This window comes from Rhodamnia argentea, chromosome 1 (genome assembly GCF_020921035.1).
Source record: "Rhodamnia argentea isolate NSW1041297 chromosome 1, ASM2092103v1, whole genome shotgun sequence".
NCBI lineage: Eukaryota > Viridiplantae > Streptophyta > Magnoliopsida > Myrtales > Myrtaceae > Rhodamnia > Rhodamnia argentea.
Window position 1 is genome coordinate 1,279,527 of NC_063150.1, and position 21,739 is coordinate 1,301,265.

At 39.6% G+C, this 21,739-nt stretch overlaps 4 protein-coding genes across 7 annotated transcripts; all 4 read right to left on the reverse strand.

Moving 5' to 3' along the window:
• Positions 1 to 157: 157 nt before the first annotated feature.
• On the reverse strand, positions 158 to 4,636 carry LOC115745208 (eukaryotic translation initiation factor 3 subunit H). The gene is made up of 12 exons (XM_030680645.2): positions 4,478 to 4,636; positions 4,289 to 4,371; positions 3,927 to 4,043; positions 3,735 to 3,838; positions 3,465 to 3,531; positions 2,626 to 2,759; positions 2,488 to 2,536; positions 1,779 to 1,850; positions 1,588 to 1,689; positions 1,436 to 1,503; positions 602 to 754; positions 158 to 425 (listed from the first exon to the last, which is right to left on the reverse strand). Exons 1-12 carry the CDS (start codon positions 4,485 to 4,487, stop codon positions 368 to 370), a joined length of 1,017 nt encoding a protein of 338 aa, XP_030536505.1. The 5' UTR covers positions 4,488 to 4,636; the 3' UTR covers positions 158 to 367.
• A 607-nt stretch (positions 4,637 to 5,243) lies between these two features.
• LOC115745211 (CRIB domain-containing protein RIC4-like) lies at positions 5,244 to 7,194 on the reverse strand. 2 transcript variants are annotated; one of them, XM_030680647.2, is made up of 3 exons: positions 6,754 to 7,194; positions 6,035 to 6,178; positions 5,244 to 5,720 (listed from the first exon to the last, which is right to left on the reverse strand). In XM_030680647.2, the coding sequence occupies exons 1-3, from the start codon at positions 6,884 to 6,886 to the stop codon at positions 5,476 to 5,478; spliced, it is 522 nt and encodes a 173-aa protein (XP_030536507.2). In that variant the 5' UTR covers positions 6,887 to 7,194; the 3' UTR covers positions 5,244 to 5,475. The 2 variants fall into 2 exon arrangements, with proteins under 2 accessions (XP_030536507.2, XP_030536508.2); XM_030680648.2 differs by having other exon boundaries at positions 6,035 to 6,175; positions 6,754 to 7,189.
• Positions 7,195 to 7,731: 537 nt separating this feature from the next.
• On the reverse strand, positions 7,732 to 17,061 carry LOC115745201 (fanconi-associated nuclease 1 homolog). 3 transcript variants are annotated; one of them, XM_030680623.2, is made up of 15 exons: positions 16,776 to 17,061; positions 16,450 to 16,663; positions 15,647 to 16,098; positions 15,471 to 15,569; positions 13,535 to 13,799; positions 13,388 to 13,450; positions 12,782 to 12,856; positions 12,583 to 12,701; positions 10,500 to 10,570; positions 10,319 to 10,406; positions 10,096 to 10,236; positions 9,792 to 10,018; positions 9,079 to 9,352; positions 8,712 to 8,945; positions 7,732 to 8,508 (listed from the first exon to the last, which is right to left on the reverse strand). In XM_030680623.2, exons 1-15 carry the CDS (start codon positions 16,914 to 16,916, stop codon positions 8,068 to 8,070), a joined length of 2,904 nt encoding a protein of 967 aa, XP_030536483.1. In that variant the 5' UTR covers positions 16,917 to 17,061; the 3' UTR covers positions 7,732 to 8,067. The 3 variants fall into 3 exon arrangements, with proteins under 3 accessions (XP_030536483.1, XP_030536486.1, XP_030536487.1); XM_030680626.2 differs by lacking the exon at positions 16,450 to 16,663 and having other exon boundaries at positions 15,647 to 16,042; XM_030680627.2 differs by lacking the exon at positions 16,776 to 17,061 and having other exon boundaries at positions 15,647 to 16,042; positions 16,450 to 16,588.
• Positions 17,062 to 19,398: 2,337 nt separating this feature from the next.
• LOC115745210 lies at positions 19,399 to 20,449 on the reverse strand. Its single transcript, XM_030680646.2, has one exon. It carries the CDS (start codon positions 20,373 to 20,375, stop codon positions 19,473 to 19,475), a length of 903 nt encoding a protein of 300 aa, XP_030536506.1. The 5' UTR covers positions 20,376 to 20,449; the 3' UTR covers positions 19,399 to 19,472.
• Between the last annotated feature and the right edge of the window lie 1,290 nt (positions 20,450 to 21,739).

Genomic DNA, 21,739 nt, shown 5'->3' on the forward strand with positions numbered 1-21,739 from the left:
ATGGACTAACTGATACAGTCTAGGCTTTACAAACGAAAGCCATTCTTTTGCACAGAAGAAAATTGGAGGGCCCAAAGAAAAGACTCGAGGCATCCTTTGAGATGATAATTAATAATTATGAGTCTTTCCTAAATCCCCTGCACAAAAGAAAATCCTATTCCTGTCAAGCTGCAGCATACAATCGTATTCGACTTTACTCCCCGAGTAATTCGGATAATTAGTGCTCAAAATTTAGATTCCACTAATTGAATACAACACGGACCGAGTGAACAAAAAAGAACATGCAACTGATTTGCTCTCCCTCTTGTCTCACAAAACAGCTCGATTGTTCTCATGTAACTATATCAAGGCATCTTCCAATCTGTCATTAATTCTCCTGCAATGCCTTCATCAAATACAATCTGCTGAAGTTCTGTCCAGCAACCCTGTTTCATTTCCATGGACGACAAAATGAAGTTAGAGAAGTCCAAAGACACTGTCTATGACAGAGAGAAGGGACGCAAATGCAGATAAATGAGCATGGAAACCACCAAAGAAACAAATAGTCTGCCTCATTATTGCCACCTTCAAATACAAGCCCTACTTGATTATGGTGACATACCCGTTGATCTGGTTGCAGTTGTTGGAAATTTGATTTGTTATAAGAAAGCTGTCCACGCGTGATGGCTCAGGGAGTGGCTTAAAGATGGGGTTTGATGGATCCTCCTCAGGCAAAGGCTCTTCTCCTGCAGCTTTTCGTGCCATGTTTTCAGACCTGCATAGAACACAGTGCAATTACCGATACTCATGAAATGTGACTGTGAAATGATCGGTGAAAATAATTAAGCATAGAAAATATGCAAAATATGCAGCTTTATTCAAGATTCTTCTGATGATCAAATGTATCGAGGAATAACGACAATATCCACCTCTAATGCTCAGGTATCAATTCTACCAATACTCTGATATAGATTTTGTATACTCCCTTGAAAGTTGGACATTACCAAAATCTTCAAGTAGCCAACTCTATAACATAAAGAAAAAGAGAAGAAAAAGAAAGTCAAACTCGCACATTGCCATCATGGCACTGATCATGCAACAACTTCACTAACAGGTTTGCAATCCTTCATGAAGTTACCACAGTCTTGCAATTCAACTATGTGCATCATAGAAATTAATTTGCATATTCTGTCCTTAGAAATTAAAAACCTCCAGGAAGCTTAACTATGGAATTTTTTCATTTGTCCATTCAAAGTTTCAAACACCAGTTGCTCTGACAGGCAAACGCCAAGATAATCAAATGCAGACAGACCCCGGACCTGATACTCACGGATTTAAACGAAATACTCATCTCGTACAATTTGCAATCATAGTAAATCCAAAACTGCATTTACATAATAAATACTGGTTTTGGAAGATTGCTGAGCAAGACAGAGAAACTTCTGCCAATGGTTACCTTCTTTTTTGAAGCCATGCTTGCTGTTGTGCTTGCTGCCGTGACAAATTCCGATAATGAAATTGGAACTGGAAAAGAAACAATCAAGTTATATTATCAAAATATAAATCACAGAGATGCAACAATAAAGGTAAAAAATCAAAGCACCCAACCTTCTGCTGCTCTGCTGACAAATCATCCATGCATTCAATCAAAAATTCCATATTCCTCTCAACAAATGGACTGCTTGACAACTTCAGCCGGTCATAATCGCACTACAGAAGAACCAAAAATGAAAGATAGTTCAATGGAACATCACATATGCAGCCTTAGACAAGAGCAAGACGTATAGTAGTAGTACTACCTGAGTGACAGGTGAATCAGCTTCAAGCTCTGTCATAAAGGCGCTGATGAGAGCGGAATTTGAAACTTTGATCTGCCAAACAAAAGCAGCACATTGAAGGAAACAGCAACAAGAATGAGAGGTGTTAATCATCATCCTAACATTGAGCATTCATGCCAACATCTATTATAAAAACAGACCAATAATTCAAATGACAAGTTGGCATGTTAAACATAAAAAATCAAGTTGAGTTATGCAGAAAAATGATTGTGTGATTGCTCCAATATCAGGTGTTAAGCTAGATGATATTTTAGAATTTGCAGGTGGACTTGGGTGTTGAAGTATCCAAACAATCATAAGTAAAAGTCCATCACTAAAGGGGAAAAAAATGTCCTAATGCCCTAATCTACATCTTGTAGCCGCCAATAAGATGAATACTTAGATGAGCTGCCTCATTATAATTGGCTAACACTCCACGTTCCGTGGATTCATTTTGACTGCATCACAAGGAATCAAGCAGCAAAAAATAGGCTGTGTCGCCATCTTTGAGAATCATTCCATTACAACTGCTCCGAAAATAGAAGTCGACAATAAATTGTTGACGGTAGATACCAAGAATTACATACTTTTCGTCACGGAGAGGATACAAAAGAGCAACACAATGAAATATACCATAAAGCTAAGCTGCACTGCTATTTTCCAAAAAATAAGCATCAGAAGAGAATCTTACCGGTATCTCCTCAAATATATCCACCCATGACAAATTCTTCTCCCTCAACCTACGCAAAAAATTAGAAAATCATGTCACATCAACAAGTTTTAGGCTTTTCATATTATCATCGCCAATTAACAGGAAAGAATGTCATACTTCTCTCCGGTGAAGTTATTACTACGATACAGTTCCATAAATGAATCAGAGAGCTTCAGGGCCTTGAGGGCTAAGACACCTTGATACGATCTTGAAGGATCATATATTATGCAAACACACCTCCTTATGTTCTCCTGCCAGTGAAACAATTTATTAACTGCTGCAACCAAGTATAAGAACAAAATCCACAGATGATATTGGCCATTAAAAGACAAAGTCCAACTGATCTACTACGAGAGAAGTAATTAAGATACCAAAGCAAGATATACACAACATGCATAAGGACGGATTTACGAACAAAGATAACTTATGTTTGTTTAACCAAAACGAGGACATCCTAAACAAGAATCCTATCAAGATTAGATGAGCTAACATGAATGTGACACCCAAAGCCTTCCTATAGCGTACTATAAACACACACATCCTAAGAGATTTTTTTTTTTTTTAAATCTTACTGGTAAAGTATGCATGAAATGTCTTCCAGGTCTGCTGCTGCAACACGTTTTCAATCATCTCAAATTTAGTGATCTCTAGAAGCTCATTTTCACCACACTACCCTACTATCAATATTTCTGGTCTGGTTTGGAAATCCATCGTTCCATAGAGCTATAAGCTGTACTTGGATTTGTCCCTTATCAAAATCTACAGCCATTGTACCTGCTTTTCAGTGGTTCTTCTTAATTTTAAGCTTCATTGACATCGCACATAACTTCAATAAAAACCCTACTAATGTAAACCTCCCAGCTAAAATACAATAGCAATTCACACATTTAAAAATTGTCACTTGTGGCATGATACAAAATTTCTAAATCAAAGTCCAATAGCTAGTAATATGATACCTGATAATTCATGAAGGTCTCAATCAATTCCACGGTTTGATAAGAACCAGACAATGTTGATTGGTACCTATAAAACAATAGAAAAAACAACATTCAACACACTACACATAATAGTAGGCACTTGGGGACGAGGGAAGTCTATGTTAAGCAAATAATGAACCTAGCCTACTAGAACAAGTGATGGCATGGATTACCCTCACAACACATTATGCATTCACAGGAGTTAATTAACAGACAAATACTCTGTACATGTGAAGGCTATGAACTCACCATCCGACGGTGTTGTTGTCAACATTGACCTCCCGAAGACACCTCATCATCTCAAGCTGGTAATTGGCACCCTCTGCTTCAATCTCCTCATCTTCTTCACGTATCTGACAGGTTTTTACAAAATAAAGAAAGATGAAAAGAGAGTCGTTTATTGGGCAAGGGAACATAATTTCAGTAAAAGCAGAATCTAACCGGGAAAGGGAAGCAATTGGTAACTTCAAGGACACTGCCAACATCCAAACCAAGCAGCTGCCCCGTGACGAGAGCTGGGGTGAACTCTTTGCAATGCTTGATTATCTTCAAAATAACCTGCCCGACATACATTCACACTACATGCTGAGACAAATAGGAAGCTCGTTGAGCTAGAAACATGAGAAATTACACGAAAACCGCAGGCGCATCCATGATTATTACCGTATATAATGCCCCATCACTACAAACAATAGACTTTCTAGCGGTGTAGTAGCATAGATCATAGGCAATTTCACGGTTCCATGGAAAAAAACATAAAAAAAAGGAGTCTTGAGAGAGAGAGAGACGGAGGGAGGACATACCAGACCCTCAATCTGGACGACTCTGAGAGGCGGGGCAACCTCCTCGGTCGACGCCACTTGAAGGAAAGATCTCGCCGCCGATGCTGCATCGATAAATGCACGGAAAACGTTCACATAAGAGAGAAAAAGAGAGAGAAAGAGAGAGAGAGAGAGAGAGAGAGAGAGAGAGACGAGTACGTTTATACTTACGATTCGCCATAATCGAGAAGAGGAAACGGCCTCTGATCGGAGAATCTGCCGGCGAGAGGGAGGAGGAGGACGAGAAGCCGCGGATTCCGGCGCTGTTTTGTGCCGACTGGAGAGGAGCAACGAGAGAGAGAGAGAGAGAGAGAAACCCTAATTGGGACTGAGCAGCGAGAGAGAACCTCTCTTACTTTTTCATTCCTCCCCAATTTTGGTCTCTGATTTCGGAAGTTTATCCAATAATTATTCTAATATAACTGTGAATTTTTATATATTCTTAATAATTTATGAGTATATTTTGTTTTAAAAATAAGCATAGGCTCTCGTGGAATTTATTTTTATATAAACGGTTGGAGTTTAAAATTTTTTTTATTTAAATTTGCTTTGTTGGCATTAATGATTTTGTCACAAACCAAAGAATTTATTCTTAGTTGATTTTAGCTAAAACATCTTAATTAATTTCATTATGAAATCATAGACTTAATAAAGCGTGTTTTGTCTCTATACAAATCCATTAAATACAAAGATTGACCTAATTATAAATCGACTTTAGTTTATAGTCATTGGGTTATGTGTAGGTCAATCATCGAAGTGGCGGCAAACGATTAACGAACGATGATGGCAATCGGGGTGTTTTTTTTATAAAAAAAAATATGCATTTGTTAAATAAAGATGCAATTAATACTCTTTTAATAAGTTATTTAAATTCTCTTTGCGAGTTTCCCTGACATATTAGAAAAATTTAACTTCAAATCAACAGTCCAATTCGAAAGATCAAGAATGTCCCATGATTCCGTAAAAGGGGGAACAAAACATTGGTCATAACTTGCTACCTTAAAAAAAAAAAAAAAAAACACTTTGGAATAGAGCTGAATAAAAGCAGTATTCTTGCAAACATGAATTTCCCCACTAGATCATTACAACCAAACCACATTTGCTCAAGAACATCAAATGCGTGGGAATTGGCGTCCGGAACTCTAAACTTTCCAGCAACATCGTATCGATTAGAACTTGGCGGGATCAGTAGTAAGGGGACGATTTGTCCGTGCGGCCATGGCGAACTCGAATTGCTTTAAAGAAAGTGAAGGGAAGGCGAGGAGCTCCGGAGTGTTGATGTTCTCCCACTCTTTGACCGGGTCGGTGTGCGTGGATCCGTCCAACCCGATGTGGGTCACGTGCTTCACGTCGGTCGGATACCCGATCTCGAGCTCCACGTCTATTTCCTCCATCTCCTCCTCTTCTCTATAAACCGAGAGTAAGAGAAGGTATGAGCTCATGAATGGCATGCATCTAGGTAATTACTCGATAAGTTGCCAGCGGCTGAAGTGATGAACATAATTAATCATCAATTTCCTATGATAGTGCCATATTAACCCCCAAAAATTACGTGACGGATTCTTATTGAGCAAGCGTTAACCTTTTATCGATGAGTAGACTTACAAAGAAAGTCTGACATGATCTTTATCCATTTTCCAAGATTCCACACCGCAAGGAAAGTCAACACTAGCAAGACATTGGGCTAACTACGCACAATACTATATCCAAGCATGTGAATGTACTCACCAAATAATTGAGTGAAACCTTTGATGCTCTTCCTCAGCTTGTGCCAAAATCCAAAGTTGGTGTTAGGTTTTGGCAAAGTGGGGTAGCCATGAGAGCCCTTGGCTCTCTCCTTGGAGGGTCCAGCTTCTCCATTTTGTCTTCCTTCCAATACAAAAGGCAAGAACAAAGACAAAAGGACAGAGACAAGTTTCCCATTAAATATTAATCGCGGTTGCCCGTGATACAACACGACAGTTGCTGCTAAACTCCTCCATGATAAAAAGATTTGATCACTTAATTAAAAAGATTTCGTGCATTTTGAAAACACGACATGCCCATATGCTTGTTTCGTAATGTTATTTTCGATTGGGTTGCTATCGAGTTGATATCTTGAATTGGTTTCAGAATGAATTGAAATCGCCTCACCCGCATTTGAAAGGAAAAAACATGGAAGATGTATGTGCTTGAGAAGATTGATTGATTGATAACTCACCCCAAAGAAATGGTGATTAAGAGTATGCACGGGACATAATAAAGCGAATACCGAAAACCAATCTTCATTCATATAGCATGGCAGACTAATTGATACACGACGGAGTCGACCAACCATCCCGAAAGCACAGATTTTAATGTAAAGACAGACAACCCATTTTGGAGCATCAAAGTGGCACAATTGTGTTTTGTGTATGGATGAGAGAGAGAGAGAGCCAGAGAGAGAGAGAGAGAGAGAGGTGTCTTACTTGCTATGGAGGCGACGTCGAGTGATTCCGTCTTCTGCTTCTCCTGACATGTGGTGCTCACGGCGACGCTGGAGAGGGAAGCGCAACTGATGTTGAAGGGAAGGACCATGAATCGTTCTGAGCGATCTTTCATCTCTCTGACACACGAGATGGTCAAGCGGAGAGAGAGAGAGAGAGAGAGAGAGAGAGAGCGAGAGAGGGGAACCAAGCGCAAACACACCCTTCTTGTCTTGGAATGGATACACCGAAGCACTAATTTGTATCATGCGATGCGAGTTGTGTGCATATGCCTGTTATAACACGACCCTTTTTGGCTTTAAGAGCAAGATAGAATGATCTACGTGCAGAAATTGCAAAGAACCCACCAAACTACTTTGGATTGAGAGAGAGAGAGAGAGAGAGAATTATTATGGAGTGGGTTGGAAATAGTGGTTAAACCGCATCAACTTCACAACACCCCCTCTCTTTTTTATAATTTGCCAACATTGCTGGGGCCAATCATGTGTTGGATCAAAGTTTTAGACCTACTCTTATTACTTGATTATTAAACTTGTCATTATTCCCTCCATGCGATATTATAAGCTCTTCTTTTGGTTTTTTTGGTGGGCGCCTTTGTTTTCACTTGCCTCTTTTGTGGATTAAGCAACCCTTTTTGGGCAATATTATTATCTCTCTCTCTCTCTCTCTCTCTCTCTCTCTCTCCCCTTTTTCCCCATCAATTTTCCCCTTTGTTTTTCTTAGGATTAACTCCTCCCATTGAGAAAAAGGTTGGGTTGACGTTAATATGAGGGAGGGCTAGAGTGGAAGCGAAGGGATTTCTCCAAGGACGCCAATTCAAAGCATTAGCAGAGTGTTTCTTGGTTTTCAAGATTCAATGGTGATGAACTCATACTCATAGGGGAGAAGACCAATTTAAGACGATCCTACAGCAAATCTCTTTATAATTGAGAAACGCTTATAACGAAAAGGAAAGCATTATTCAAACAACCACATAACTGATCAAATAAACGAACAGGAATTACCAGTTTTGACGGGAAAAAAAAATGATGATTGCCAATTTAGATAAATATCGAATAGAAATCGGCTTTGACAATTGGTGCTACCGATTAAACCTAAGAAGCACATTGCCTACGCCCTACGATTCATCTTATGACTCTGAGATTATAGCAGACGACTTTCCAAGAGATCTGGAATGTGCTTGCTTTCATCAAGCCGTGAAAATTGAATCTATATATCGAAAATTAATAAACAATGAACTCTCCATTCCAATTCCCCTTTTTGGGGTTTTCAGTGGATATTTCGTGTACTTGGCTCCTATGGCGGTGGAGGCATTACTTTACATACCTCGGCATTGAACCCACATTCCATCAGAACGAAGAGCCATGCTCGCTGCTGTTCAGAAAGTCTATCGTTTGGACCTTTTACTTCAACAAGCTTCGCCTCGCCTCGATATTCTCCGTGGAAGCGCCATAATAACAAATCTGGCATCCCACTCGACCAGCTACGGTAATCCTGAGAGAGAAGCCGGCAAAGCGAGGCCAAACAAGGTCCACCAACACAAGTAACAGCTGCCCGCAGTTCTGAAAGTGAATGCCGATCCCAGTTAACTCCACGGCAAGCAGTTCCTATGTGCGACTCCCATGATGTAATAAGAATCTCCTCAGCCAGGCCATTGTGAATACTTTGCAGATGGGTGTCTATGAGGCCCTTCCTTGCTAGATAAAAGCTGTCTGTCTCCAGATCCAGAGGAGCCGTCTAGAGAAAAGGATATCCAATAGTCAAATGAACTAATATGAAGAAAACTCATGATTTAGAATCATTCCTGATAAATTCGTATAAAGAATATTTTCTGAACGCATGCAATGATACTCTACTGGTTGTAGGTTAGGGTAGCACATATGATTACATTATAAATGAACTGTCCAACGTTGGTTGAATAAACTTGTAATTTCATATACCTGAAATTTGGTGCGGAAGACATTCGGTACGTCAGAAAAAATGACATCCCACATCAGAAGTCCAAAAATGGTCAACCAAATGCCACTCTCTGTATGAACGCCACTCCAGCAACCTCCTTCATTGGCATAATACTGTAGAGCAAGCTGCTCAACTCCCCATTGCTCTCCATCTTCCCCATAGAACCTGCTCTTTTTCCCCATTTCACAGTTCAAAGGTCTTCCCTGTACATGAACCTAATCAAGGACCAAATGAAATAATATCAATGCCTATAAGATCAAGTTCTGTGAACCAGTACAGTAAAGGCATTAATGATTGAAGAGACTCCTCCAAAGTTCTGATTGTTTAAAAAAGCAATAGTCACATTACTTCCTTAATTTTCCATTTTGTGATCTCAAAAGAACGGGGAATTGTCCAGCGCCTCGGTGGTTTTCCTAAGCGAAGAACCCGCTTTTGCAGCGCCATCCTTGAACCCGCACGCACCCATGGATCCAAAAGACCATCCTCTGCAACGGAAAGGCTCTCGTCTAGGAATCCCAGATGCTCCAAGTTGATTGACAGCCTTACAGTCCAGTATCCTCTCCTTCCATCAGATGTAAAACAGTCTAAAAGCCGCTTCAGTAGATTTATTGCATCTGGGTACCTAAGCATGAAAATAGTCTCCTTAAGATGGTTTAACATAAAGCATCCAGCTTATCTCCAGAAAAAGGGGGCCAAATGGAATCGAAGGCATTCAGCCAAAACCTAGTCTAAAGTGAATTAACAGTAGGACTAGGAGCTTATGATCTAGTACGCGTGGCAAAACATGCAACCGTCAACTATACTAATACTTTGGCCAAAAAACAAAAAAAAACTATACTAATACTAGCCTCCCCATTTCTCACAACCAATGCTTCAAGTAGTTACAATTGAACTTGTTAGAACATTAATAATGACGATTATTGACTTCACAAATAACTATTAAGGTCCACACTAATGGAAGTAACTTAACAAAACCACAGTAATTACATGCCTAAATTTCACTGCTGGAGGGGAACTTTCAAAAGGAAGCAACAATATCAACTTCATTGTCCGATCCATACCTACGTTCACGTTCAAGAAAGGAGATTCCTAACAAAATGACCTTGGAGTAGACCCAAGAAGCTGTAAAGCATGAAATAAATGCAGCTTCTGAACCCGAAATGGATGATCTAGATACGTTTTCCGAAGGAAGATCCACACAAGAGTCCGCGATCTTTAAACATCTTAACACTTGGTTTGCGTCATTCCCATCAAGTGACTCATCCATCAACTGTGCCACTTCAATGGCCTGCCACATGTACAGATCCCATGTAATAAACACAATCAAAGCCCACATATCATAGTGGCACCAAAAAAAATAAAGACCTCTTCATAATCTAGAAGGTGACTTTGGGACAAGAAAATTTGTTTTGAAATTGTGCATTTGTAAGTTGGATATTTGACTGCTCCCAGATCAACTAGAAGAAATGTAGACAGATCCTGCTCTCCATTCAGGAAGAAAATTCTCTGCAGATAGAGACTTAGGTCAGATGCCACCGACAACGATAATTAGGGTCACCGAATCTGTTAAAAGATGGCATGCCAGTACCTCAGCACGCCAGAAGACAGTTTCAGCTCTTGAGGACATCTTTACACAAGGACCAGCTTTATCCAGAAGCATACTTGGAAGAACTGGGCTAGATATGGAAGACCAGAAATAAAGAACTTAGTAAATACTCATATACTCAGCTCACAAGCCAGTAAATACCATCGACTGAAAGAAGTCATACCATAATCCATCTCTATATGAACATAGAGCAGATGCAATAAGATCCTTCTTTCTTGAATTCTGGCTGCCTTTCTGAAACCTCCTCCATCAAATCCAAAAGGCATATGGGAGACTCCATCAGATAAGTACGAAATAACATGCCAAACTAATACAGAATTCAACTTACAGCTGAAAAAAGGTTTTCCTATGGCAATACAAACATCAACTTGCCAATTCTATCCTCCTTTTCACATAAAAAATTCCTGACCACCAATAAAGCATTACCTAATCACTTTTATTGAAAACTCTGATAAGCACCGTAACTATCTCTGCAATCTAAGCCCATTTCCACAGAATGTAACTTCGGTGAGCGTCCACTGCTCAACAAAATTCCCAGATACTACACGCACACATTTCTGTGAACTGGAAATGATGATAAAGCTCATATAGAATTTAAATGAAAAAATTACCCTAGGACAGAAATAAATAATCGGATTGAACTCTGCTTTGATCTCATATAGAAGTTAGTTGAAATTTCATTAAGTTTCTCCAGGTCTTCCTATAATTCATTCTCTGACAAGAAGTTGCATCCTCGTCAGTTGCTAACAAGCAATTGGCTCCCTGTAAGACTAAGGGGATGCCCTCACACCAATATTACTTGGAGGAAGAACAGCAGGATAGAGAAGTACAACTCTTTAAAGATTCTAAAGCTTTATCCTTTTTTTTTTTTTACTTAGTCTGTATATTCGAAATTTTTATGGCTTAGCTAGCAAGAGATATCAGGAAAACCTAACAAGCACATTCTGTGGGAATGTGGGGGCTCTAGAATTCGCCATCCTCTCCTCGACTCCTTTTTGTATAGGGGAAAGGTAGAGAACTTATGGTTCATGCTGGAATGTGCAGCAAAAGTATAACTATTCCTGCATAACAAGCAAAGTTAAGTTGTTGGATCCTAATCTCCTGGATGCACGTCAAGGAGCCAGACATTGGACTACCCAAAAGTGAAAGGATCACACATGAGCGTGCTTGTTAACCAATATCAACTAATAAACTCACTGTGCATTTTTATTGCCGTATCTGATAGTCTGATGCACAAGAAGCATACGTAGGCCACAAAATGAATACTCAGAATCCAACAAATTAAGGAAAACAGTTATATATGGAACTTCATGGTCGATATGTCCTAATAGAAAAATGCGCTACATCACATAAAAAGGACTTTGTGCCGGCCGAGCAGTCATTCTGATATGTATAAACAGAATTTAAACTTATATCCTAAACAACGGATAAAATATCTGGCCCGTATCTGTCCACACAGTTGATTTTGACTGTGTGGTCATCGAAAGCCAACTAGCTCTTGGAGCATAAACTGTGGGTCCAGCCAATTTTAGAAACACCCATCCAAATTGCTCCATTTTAGATGGAAAACATGAATATCATATAAGGATATGAAAATAGATTCAGCCAAACCAGACCTATGTGAAAGGGGTTCTTGCTGAAGAGGCTTAATTAGATAATTATCACACTAGAACTTGACTGAAGCTGTGGACCACCAAATGGAAGAAACTAATAAATGGCATAAGAAAAGGCATCTGAAATGCAAAGAAAGAGCATACAAAGTAGAATTAAAACCAAGTTAAGTTGAGTTTTAATTCCAAGGAACTAATCTATGCGTTGGTCGAGGTGAAATTGATGTACCATCACCACTTAGTGTTTTCATCCAAAACCAAAAGTTCGGACTGCCTTTTGAAGCATTTGTGCATTAATATAATGTCCCTAGAAACATGAACAAAGGGAAGAAAAACAACTAACTAGATCTTTTTCAACACATTAATTATTTTATCATCAAGAAATACCTGCTGTCTTCGCATAATTCATGCCTACAGATAGATGTCACAAATTCAAATGTCAGCTTGTTGTGCGACTCAAAAGGCACAAAATCAGCGTGAGAGATTTATATAGGTTATCTGTTTTCCCTTGTTTGATTCATGAAGGATGTCACACAAGCTCATATTTTCTTCTCGCCCCAAAAAGTGGTACTACACGATCATACGCATACATAGAACATTAAGACTGTATATACAGGACAAACAACAAGAACAGACCTTCTTTGGTATGCAGGAGATCTCACGAAGTTCCTTAACAGTAAGCACTCTTAAGATACCCATCAATTCATCCGTTTGTAGGCCTTCTGCACATTCAAATGGAATTACGTATCCTTTCCCTGCATTGGAAAAGACAGAATTTAATCAGCAACTGTTATTTAGAAGTCTGCATGTACTAAACATGAACATTCCAGACAACCAGAGAGCTCATTGACAGCTTGCAGAGCATTAGAGATCTCCAGATAGGAGATGTTGGACAACCGGAACCATGGCCCTGCAGTAAGACAGTTCTGCAGAATTAGTTCCAAAAGGTCCAGAAATTAGAGATCCAATGTGGCAATGGATATGGTAGCACATAATCAAGCACTGCAATGTCAACAACACTCGGCTCACTCTCCAACAAACAATCAAGCATTGATTGGAGAAAATTTAGAAAGACAACCATAAAAGAGATAAATGAAATGCCCTTATAAAGTTTTCTGCATCCTAGCTTTGATATGTCATATTGCTTTAATTACCAGCTCATAAGCAATGACCACTAACCAGTTTGAATCATTCAACGCAATGAAGAATCATATGAAAAAAATGGCCATAAAACGAGTAGTGAATAGCAAGGTGGATACATGACCATGTTTTTATGTTTTAGTTCTGCCAGATGGAAGGAAAAGCAAAAGGGATCAACACAATGATCACAATTCTCATAATCTTGTTGCTGGCCAACACACATGTGGAGCCAATTTATAATAGTTTCCCCAATGAATTTGTTAAATTAAACATTAAAATCAATTAATAAAGGGGGAAGAACCTTTCCGTGAATAAAGCCGGACAAAAAGCCTCTGACTATCATCCGAGAGTGAAGTGAATGATTCTGCAAGAACAGACATGAGACTATAACCTTTGTAAAAGGAAGTAGCAGACAGATGCTGATGATATGAAGTACTGAAATCCATACCCATGAACAGTTTCTCATCTTCTGTGAAAAGATTGGAACTTCTGATTAAGACCTCGTGTATTAGTAGACTGAAATTCTGTTGATATTTTGTCATACTGGGTGGGTTTTTCCTTGCTGCTTCAACTTCTTGCAAAATACTTGTCCACAAACATTTGATACCGTCAACGTCATCATGCTTCCCCTCGCCACGCAGTATCGTCCCATGACAACTTATCTGTATGGGGACAATGTCATGATTATGGTTTGGAAGAGCAGTCACACTTCCCTGCATAAAAGCACGTAGTGAATTGAGCCTTTTACAAAGCAATGCATCAAGGTCTAGAGTCCTCTTATGATTGCCTCTTTCCCCCCTTTCTACCAGAAGGTAAAAGGTACCACAGAGCATAGCATCCATAAACAGAGCATTTGTAAAGGAGCAGCATGCCAAACAGAGAAAAATGGCAACAACTCAAGAAACTTTTTACCTGTTCTCTCAATCTTTTTCATATAATAAAACCGCGAAGAAAACTCACGAAGCATCACCAAATGTGCTTACACAATAATACTTGGTTTGATATCGCGAAGGCCGTAGATTCTTTGTCCGAGCTCAATCGAAGAAATGTAATGCATGATAACAGAAGCAGTTTTCTCTTTTCCTTAATGACAGATATGCCACTCCAAGCCCAAATTCAGTTGCCTACCAATTCTGCCTCCTTTTTAATACATATTTAACATTGCCAAAGCAAGAGAGTTATCTCAAACACAAACGTGGAGAAACTTACAAATCGTTAAAGCTTAGTGCACAACTATCGTCCATTTCTCATGCTCTTATTCCTACTTTGAAGTTTAGGAATGTAAGAGTTCGCCCTAAATAAATCTCCAGCACAAGGTAGGGAGTCAGGTTTCCAAACAATTTCTGGGGACTGAATCAAGGGAGTCACATTCCCAAACCATTTCCGGGAGTTAGGTCCACTAGAGGGAATCCATGCCTCATTATGAAAAAGGACTTGACAGAAATTAATGTACCATGTAAGCTTCCGCCATGCACAGACCTCCTTTTCGGGGTTCGATTTCATATATAACTAGGAGTGAGCGGTTTCGGGTTCCTTAAAGATTTCACTTGGAACCTGGAATGTACCCGTCGGAACAGGTTCCTCATTTTTTTGAACCTGAAACCTACTCGTCATACCCCGAAACCTAGAACCTACCTCGTCACAGATTCTAGGGTCGGTTCCGGGATGCCCGGGAACATGCTAATTTCTTTTCTTTTCTTTTCTTTTTTCATTTTTAGTTAAGCAAAATGAGAATGAACGCTACAACCTCTAAAGGGAAGTAGTGATGAGCGGTTTCAAGTTCTATACAAGTTACATTTAGAACTTAAAACCAACCCCTTGGAACACGTTCATCATTTTTTGGAATACGGAACCTAAAAATTTGTTTGGCTCCGGATTATATGCTCATCAGCAGACGCCATCGAATATTGTAAGATCGTGCGAAGACATATAACAAGAAAAACACAAAAATTTATTTTAGGATTTAGGGTCCAGGTTCTAGGTAGTGGCACCTAAAACTACCCATTGGAACAGGTTTCTCAATTTTTGAAATCTCGAACCTACCTCCATACCTTGAAACCTGGAACCGGACCGGTTCTCATAAGTTCCGGTTCCAGGTTTCCGGTTTTACCTAGGAACCATGCTCACCCCTATATATAACTAACTAGATGACATGCAACACCAGCAACTAACAAGATCCATGTTCTCCATCCACCACGCTAACCATCAACATTTAAATCACACCGATGAATTCGTCTTCAACTGTTATCAATTAATTCTCACAAAAAAAAATGAAAACAACCCATGCAATTTAATATCAGTAGAAAAACAGACAAGAAAATGCCAGCAGATTGTAAAGAGAGATTTGAGTCGACATATTCATGTGTAGCTAAGAAATACCATACCTCAAAACTCAAGCAGTGCTTCTCTACAAGAGGGGATATATATTGAGCCAAGGAACGGGGAAGATAACCAAGGCAGCATCCTGAGTCAGCAGATAGAACCTGATTCGAGAAAACTATCATTAGCAGAAAGACAAAGCAAGTGAAATCTCCCTAACTGCATCCACAGTCATACGGACCTTGATTGCACTTGGATCCTTGACATTTTCTGGTTCTCTCAAAAGGGAGATTGCCATCCCAAGTTTTAACTCCTTTTCATCACTAAACTTGCGACCAACGATAAATGTGTCAACAACTGTCCCAAAGATATCCTCGACACCAATATCAAAGTGACGAGTCATCTTCTTGGGAGACAGCGAGGCTGATTCGACCTTCCTAGCAATTTGGCATTCACTGCCAAAACTTCTAGCACGACCATTTAGAAGCAAACTATCCCCATTTTCAACCGTGTCAACCTCATGCCCTCCATTAGCTGAATCTTCATGAGGATTATTGCAAACTTCATAAACAGTCGATTGTTCCAAGTCTAACTCGACAGGGCAAACCTGAACTTTCGATTGTGGAGAAAAATTTAACTGCAAAAGTGTGCGCTGGGTCAATTTCCTCTTGGTTCCTCTGGTCAAGCATGTATCTGGAGTGGAGGTAATGAATCAAAAGCTAAATAACCAAAGAAAGAAAATGGAAAAGCTAAGAGCGCTATAAATAGAGTATTGGACTACGCAGACACTGACTCCACATGATATGAAATGCAATTTACTCAGCATTCAGTACACAAAAATCTACTAATTCAAGCGAGCCGTGTTTTTCCCCCCTCAACTATGGTAGGCTTATATCGTGTTTGAGTCAAGTCTATGCACTCAAAAGCGAATAAATATAGGCAACCAACTCACAGAAAGTGAAGAATGCCACCTAACTTTCATTCTCAAATTATGTTTCGCAAATCAAACAATGGGATGATGGATGAAGCAAAGAAAATGCCCACCCAAATGCAAATTGACGCCGTAATCTCCACCGCGGACTTTCTTCCCACAAACAGGGCAAGTTACCCAATCAGAAGCCGGCATCTTCGATACACACTCTCCGTTCTCAACGCCACCTCCCGAATCCTTCACCTTACGCTCTGGGAATGACAATCCCTGTCCATCCTCCAAAGACACAATGTTTCCACTCTCATCAGCACCCAGATTCAGGCAGCTCTGCCGAAACACATGTCGAGCGATGATTCATCAGCTATCTCCAAGCGCCCAATCAAATCGGAGAAATCGTCGGCAAAGAAAGCGTTAATGCGCAATCTATCGATGATTCTACCTGGAGAGAAGAGGCAGAGGAGAGGAGCAAGTGGCGATTGGGGAGGAACCGCCGGCGTTTCCCGATCAGACGGACCAGGCTTTCTCTGCCCGTCAGCATCGGAAAGTTGGGCGACTTCCTCATTGCCGGCGGCTCCTTCATGAAAAGTTGGAGCTGGAATGGGAACAGGCTCTCCGATGTATCATCGTCGCCTCGCTTCCGCCATTGCCACTTGCTTCCAGATCTTCCGAGCAGTAGAAGATGGGATGGTGACCCTAGCTCTCCCGTGCAAAGTGATTCGGTGAATGGGAATTTATAAGCTGACGAAAATGATCCCGCCAATTTGACAATTTATATTGGACTGCTTCGAGGGCTCTGAAAAAAAAAATTCAAAAAAAAAATGAAACATTTGAAAAAAACGAAAATTATTTTTGCCGTTCACGAAAATATTTAAATTTAAATTATCATCTGTATTTAAAATATTTTTTATTAATTCATTATTTAATCATCTTTTTTAAGAAGATTTTTTCGTAACCATTCATTTTTCACAAAACAAATGAATCATCAATTACCAATATTTATTTGAATTTTCTTAATTATGAGCTTCTCTTATTTCTGATGAGCGAAAAAAAAATTCTTATTTTTTACCCACTTTTATTTATGCACATTATGTGTACTGGCTATTCTATAAACTGAGGAGTTACTAAGTTTTGCTTGAAAGTTGGTAAATTTAGAACGATAAATACTATCTTGGCAACTCGAAAAGTTTGTAAAGCAATCGGAAAATATGTTTGGTAAGTAACTTGAATTAAATTTAGTAATACCGTAAAAGAAGCAAGTAAATTGAAGATGTTAGCCAAGAAAATGAGTCATTAAAATAAGGATTAACTTGGTAATAACTTGAGATGTTCGTAAATTTGAAGCATGCTTAAGTTGCATATAAAAGTTTGTAAATGATATAAAAAAAAAATTGGCTTGCTTTTTTACAGGAAAAATCCAAACAGAAAATGATAATTAATTAAAATGACAGTTGACAACCCGATGTGAAAGTAAGGGATTACTAATCAAAGGCACATAAAGTCATAACTCAATCGTAGAGTTTTTTTTTTTTGGTCGAATCTCAATATGAGAGTTAACAACTCAAGATCAGTTAATAATTAATCTGATAGAAGTTGGTAAGTCACTCTAATTTCAAGACAATTTCATATAAGAGTTTATAAATTCAAAACGAAATAAATTGCGCAAATAAAAGTTGGAAAGTCAATAATAACGATTGTAATTTGCAGGCTATTATAGAATATTGATTGTTGACACCTAATTAAAAGCGGGTCACGACATTGACAATTTCACAAAAAGTAAGGGTAAAAGTTACCAAAAAAAATTGCCTGGAAAATAAAATCATCAGTAATTTTATTTGCCAATAATTTCTTTTCACAACTTACCTCCACTTCTTAAATTTTTTTTCACAAATCCGCAGTTTTTGGCACGGAACAAGAGATTCTGCTTTTATAGACAGGGTGAATATGATTAATCATGCCTTAAAGAGATAATTATGTTTGAAGCACGACATGAAAATGTCAAAAACCATTGACGATTCAAAATAATTGCACAAAGCACAACGCCATTTGTCTTCTCCATGTTATTTGTGCATAATTTATTTTAACATCTTCTTGATCATTACAAACAATTTCTTCAATCACGCATGGAACGAAAAAAAGTGCGCGACCATTCTAAGTTTGGGTCATTTTATTTGATTTACCAAGGTGCGCATTCAACACGACTTTAGAATAGCACTCTAGAAACTAGTTTTGTGTAAAGGCATCTTGTCATTGCTCAAATCTTCAATTTCCATTCGTTATTTCTCACGTCGCAGGAAATTGACCAAAAAAAGTCGTAAATTTATCACGCCAATAAAGTTCAATCATAAACTTTTTAATTGTTCCAACTTAGTCATAAACATTTTTTACGTTTTGCCAATATAGTCAATTGGACCAATTTTGGCCGAAAATCACTAATGTGAATGTTAGTTGCCCTATGTTGTATAATTGGCGCTAATGTGAATAAAATTTACAAATTTTTTGATTTTTTTTTCTTATTTCCTTCTCCTCTATCGATCAATGGGCCTCGATGATGGATGGCAACCGGTCACTGGCTACGACAAGCGAGGGTCACCCTTGCTAGATCTAGCGAGGTCGAGCCTTGCCAAAAGTCAGCACGAGCGAGGTTCACCCAAAGTTGGTGAGGCCGGCCCTCGCCGGCCTTCCGGGAGGGCAACCTTTGTTGGCTTCCCGAGAGGGAGGTCGGCGAGGTTGCCCCTCATCAAATCACAATGAGGGTCATCTCGCCCGAGGCTGGTAAGGGCAACCCTCATTGGTAGTTGCCTTTGGCCCGTCGCCTACCATCATTGAGGCCCGGCAATAGGTGAAGGAAGAATGGAAAAAAAAAAAAAAGAGAAGAGGAAATATAATAAAAATGGAAATAGAAAATTGGAAAAAATGTTATAAAACTAATAAATTTTGTCATATGAGTGTCGGTCATGCTACGTAAGATGGCTGGCGATTACGTCAGCAATTTTCGGCTAAAATTGAGTGGATAGACTATATTGGCAAAGCGTGAAAATGTTTAGAATTAAATTAGCACAATTGAAAAGTTTAGAAATGAATTGGTACAAGTGCAATAGATTTAGGACTGTTTTAGTAATTTTTTTCTCATTTCGCCCTAGTTACATGCATGCACGCATTGCGCAATATCGTCTTCTAGCTGCTCTATCCTCTCGTTCATCTGATCCGCCGCCTCTCGCAGCCTCTGATTCTCTTGCCGGAGGGACTCGAACTCGTTCAAGATGAGCTCAACCTGCGCCTCGATGGCCTCGTCGCTCAGCTCGAACGCACCCTCAACAACTCGCAAGATCCTCCACAGGCTCACCACCGCGATCAGCCCGCCACCCTTCTTCTCCAAGAACGCTTCCAAGAACAAGGCCCCGACGGCCACCAGCCCATCGACCACGTAGCCCGGCCGCCGAAAGAACGATCTCCCCGACGCGACCACGAGAGCGAATGTCTTGGCGGAGAGGAGGCTCAAGATCGCTATGCCCACCCAGTGGTACCAAGTCTCTCGAGAATCGGTCCGGGGTTTCAGGCTCGCGTTGGTTAAAGAAGAAGAGAGCTCAAAGGAGGTGATGATCGTGTCTGCCAGGAGCAAGAAAATGGAAAAGATGTGGGCAAAGTTGGAGTCCAGGAATTTCCCTACGCGGGTCCGCCACGCTGCGATGCTCGGGTCTGCGGTGTTCGTGCCGCGCGATTCTCCGGGGCCGAAGAAGAGCCGCCACTTCCGTCTCCGGCTCCAGCTTCTGACGAGGCCTCCGATCGACGATTCAACGGCTTCGAAGGTTGGGGAAACGCTCGATTGCGGTCGAACAATTTGAGATGATCCGGCAATCGGAAGCATATTGCTCCGCGCGCAAATGTGTAGAAACATTGTAAGGACAAACGAAGACGAGTTGAAAGGCGAATGCCAATGCCATGGCCCGTTAAAGAACGGAGGTGGAGTGAACGCGGGGAGAAAGGGGGACTTGAAGTGGCAGCAAGGATGAGGCTGGCATGGCTTGTTTGTCCCCCCCATTTGGAAGAGACGTCAAGGATGGAGATTGTGCTTTGAGGGTCTACACATGCGGTAGCTTCGAATTCCATGTACACCAAATCTCCAACCCCATGGATTGGCCTGGCTCATGTGCCGAATATATCCTTAACCATAAGAAAATACCTAAATTGACGATATAATTGTGAAAGCGAAACATTAAGGAAACTCGGGACTTTGTTTATTTTTTTATAAGTATAATAAAAGTCATAAAACTTATCACGAAAGTGCAATTCAGTCATAAACTTACAAAGAATGCAATTAAGTTATAACATTTGCCAAATTGATGCAATCGAGTTCTTTTATTAACTCCGCCCATCTTGGCTAACGAAAAATGCTGATGTGATTTTTTTAAATATTTTCTCTCTCCTACGATAACGTGGCTAAAACATGAAACACATAGCTAAAACTACACAATTTTAGTCCAAATCTAATTTCTAATTTAGCTTATTTTCAAGAAAAAATTCGAATAAGAACCCAAAGCGCCCTAATTTTCTTAAATAAGGGCATGTAATTGACTTTATTTCAATTAAGAGCATGAAGTGAATATTATTTCAAATAAGGAAATGGCCATATCAAACTAAAAAAAGGGGGTTGCCTCACCGGTTGGTTAGGGAATTTTCATCATTTTTTTTTAATTTTTTCTTCATTTTCTTCATTTTTTTAAAAATTAAAAAAGAAAAAGAAAAAGAAAAAGAGAGACACATGTGAGAGCTGGATGTCGCCACTCCGATGCCTCGGTAAGTGCTGGTGACCTCGCTAGGTGGGGCGGTGGCCACGGGCGAGAGGTAAAAAGGAAATGAAGGCGGGAGGGTTGCCCTCCCACCTGTATTTCCTTTTCTCTTTTTTCATTTTAACATTTTGTGTAATTTAATTTAACTAAGAATTAGGTTAAAATTAGTTTTAACGGAAGTGCCCTTTGATTGGCCGGAATATTTAGCCGATTGGCGAGGTCAAGCTCTTATTTGAAACAATCATGGCTATTTTAGACTCTTATTTGAAATTGTCATGCCACTTCAGGCCTTTATTTAAAATAAAGACCACTTCAAACCCTTAATTGAGAAAATGATAGCACTTCGAGCCCTTATTTGAATTTTTTCTTTTTTAATTTAAAAAATTAATATTAAAAAGTACATTTGTACCAAAACAATGCCGTTTTAGCCTTATGTTTGATGTTTTAACTATGTCATTTCTACGTAGGAGAGAGACAATATTACAAAAGTAACGTTAGCATTTTTCGTTAGCCAAGTTAGATGGATTTAATACAAGGACTCGATTGCACCAGTACAAGTATTATGAATTTCAATGCATTTATCCTTTTTTTTTTAACTCGAGACACTCTCGAAACT

What these genes read in the sequence shown, in the direction of transcription:
- LOC115745211 (XM_030680647.2), bottom strand. Translation starts at nt 6,886, where the DNA reads ATGAAAGATCGCTCAGAACGATTCATGGTCCTTCCCTTCAACATCAGT. An exon ending in CGACGTCGCCTCCATAGCAA is followed by an intron (nt 6,179 to 6,753) that starts GTAAGACACCTC and finishes CTTTTGTATTGG; the next exon opens with AAGGAAGACAAAATGGAGAA. An exon ending in AGGTTTCACTCAATTATTTG is followed by an intron (nt 5,721 to 6,034) that starts GTGAGTACATTC and finishes TCTTACTCTCGG; the next exon opens with TTTATAGAGAAGAGGAGGAG.
- LOC115745208 (XM_030680645.2), bottom strand. An exon ending in AGACCTTCATGAATTATCAG is followed by an intron (nt 2,760 to 3,464) that starts GTATCATATTAC and finishes TTTCACTGGCAG; the next exon opens with GAGAACATAAGGAGGTGTGT. An exon ending in CTGATTCACCTGTCACTCAG is followed by an intron (nt 1,690 to 1,778) that starts GTAGTACTACTA and finishes GTTCTTCTGTAG; the next exon opens with TGCGATTATGACCGGCTGAA.
- LOC115745210 (XM_030680646.2), bottom strand. Translation starts at nt 20,375, where the DNA reads ATGGGGGGGACAAACAAGCCATGCCAGCCTCATCCTTGCTGCCACTTC.
- LOC115745201 (XM_030680623.2), bottom strand. Translation starts at nt 16,916, where the DNA reads ATGAAGGAGCCGCCGGCAATGAGGAAGTCGCCCAACTTTCCGATGCTG. An exon ending in CGGCGTCAATTTGCATTTGG is followed by an intron (nt 16,099 to 16,449) that starts GTGGGCATTTTC and finishes CCTCCACTCCAG; the next exon opens with ATACATGCTTGACCAGAGGA. An exon ending in AGCTGTCAATGAGCTCTCTG is followed by an intron (nt 12,702 to 12,781) that starts GTTGTCTGGAAT and finishes TTTCCAATGCAG; the next exon opens with GGAAAGGATACGTAATTCCA.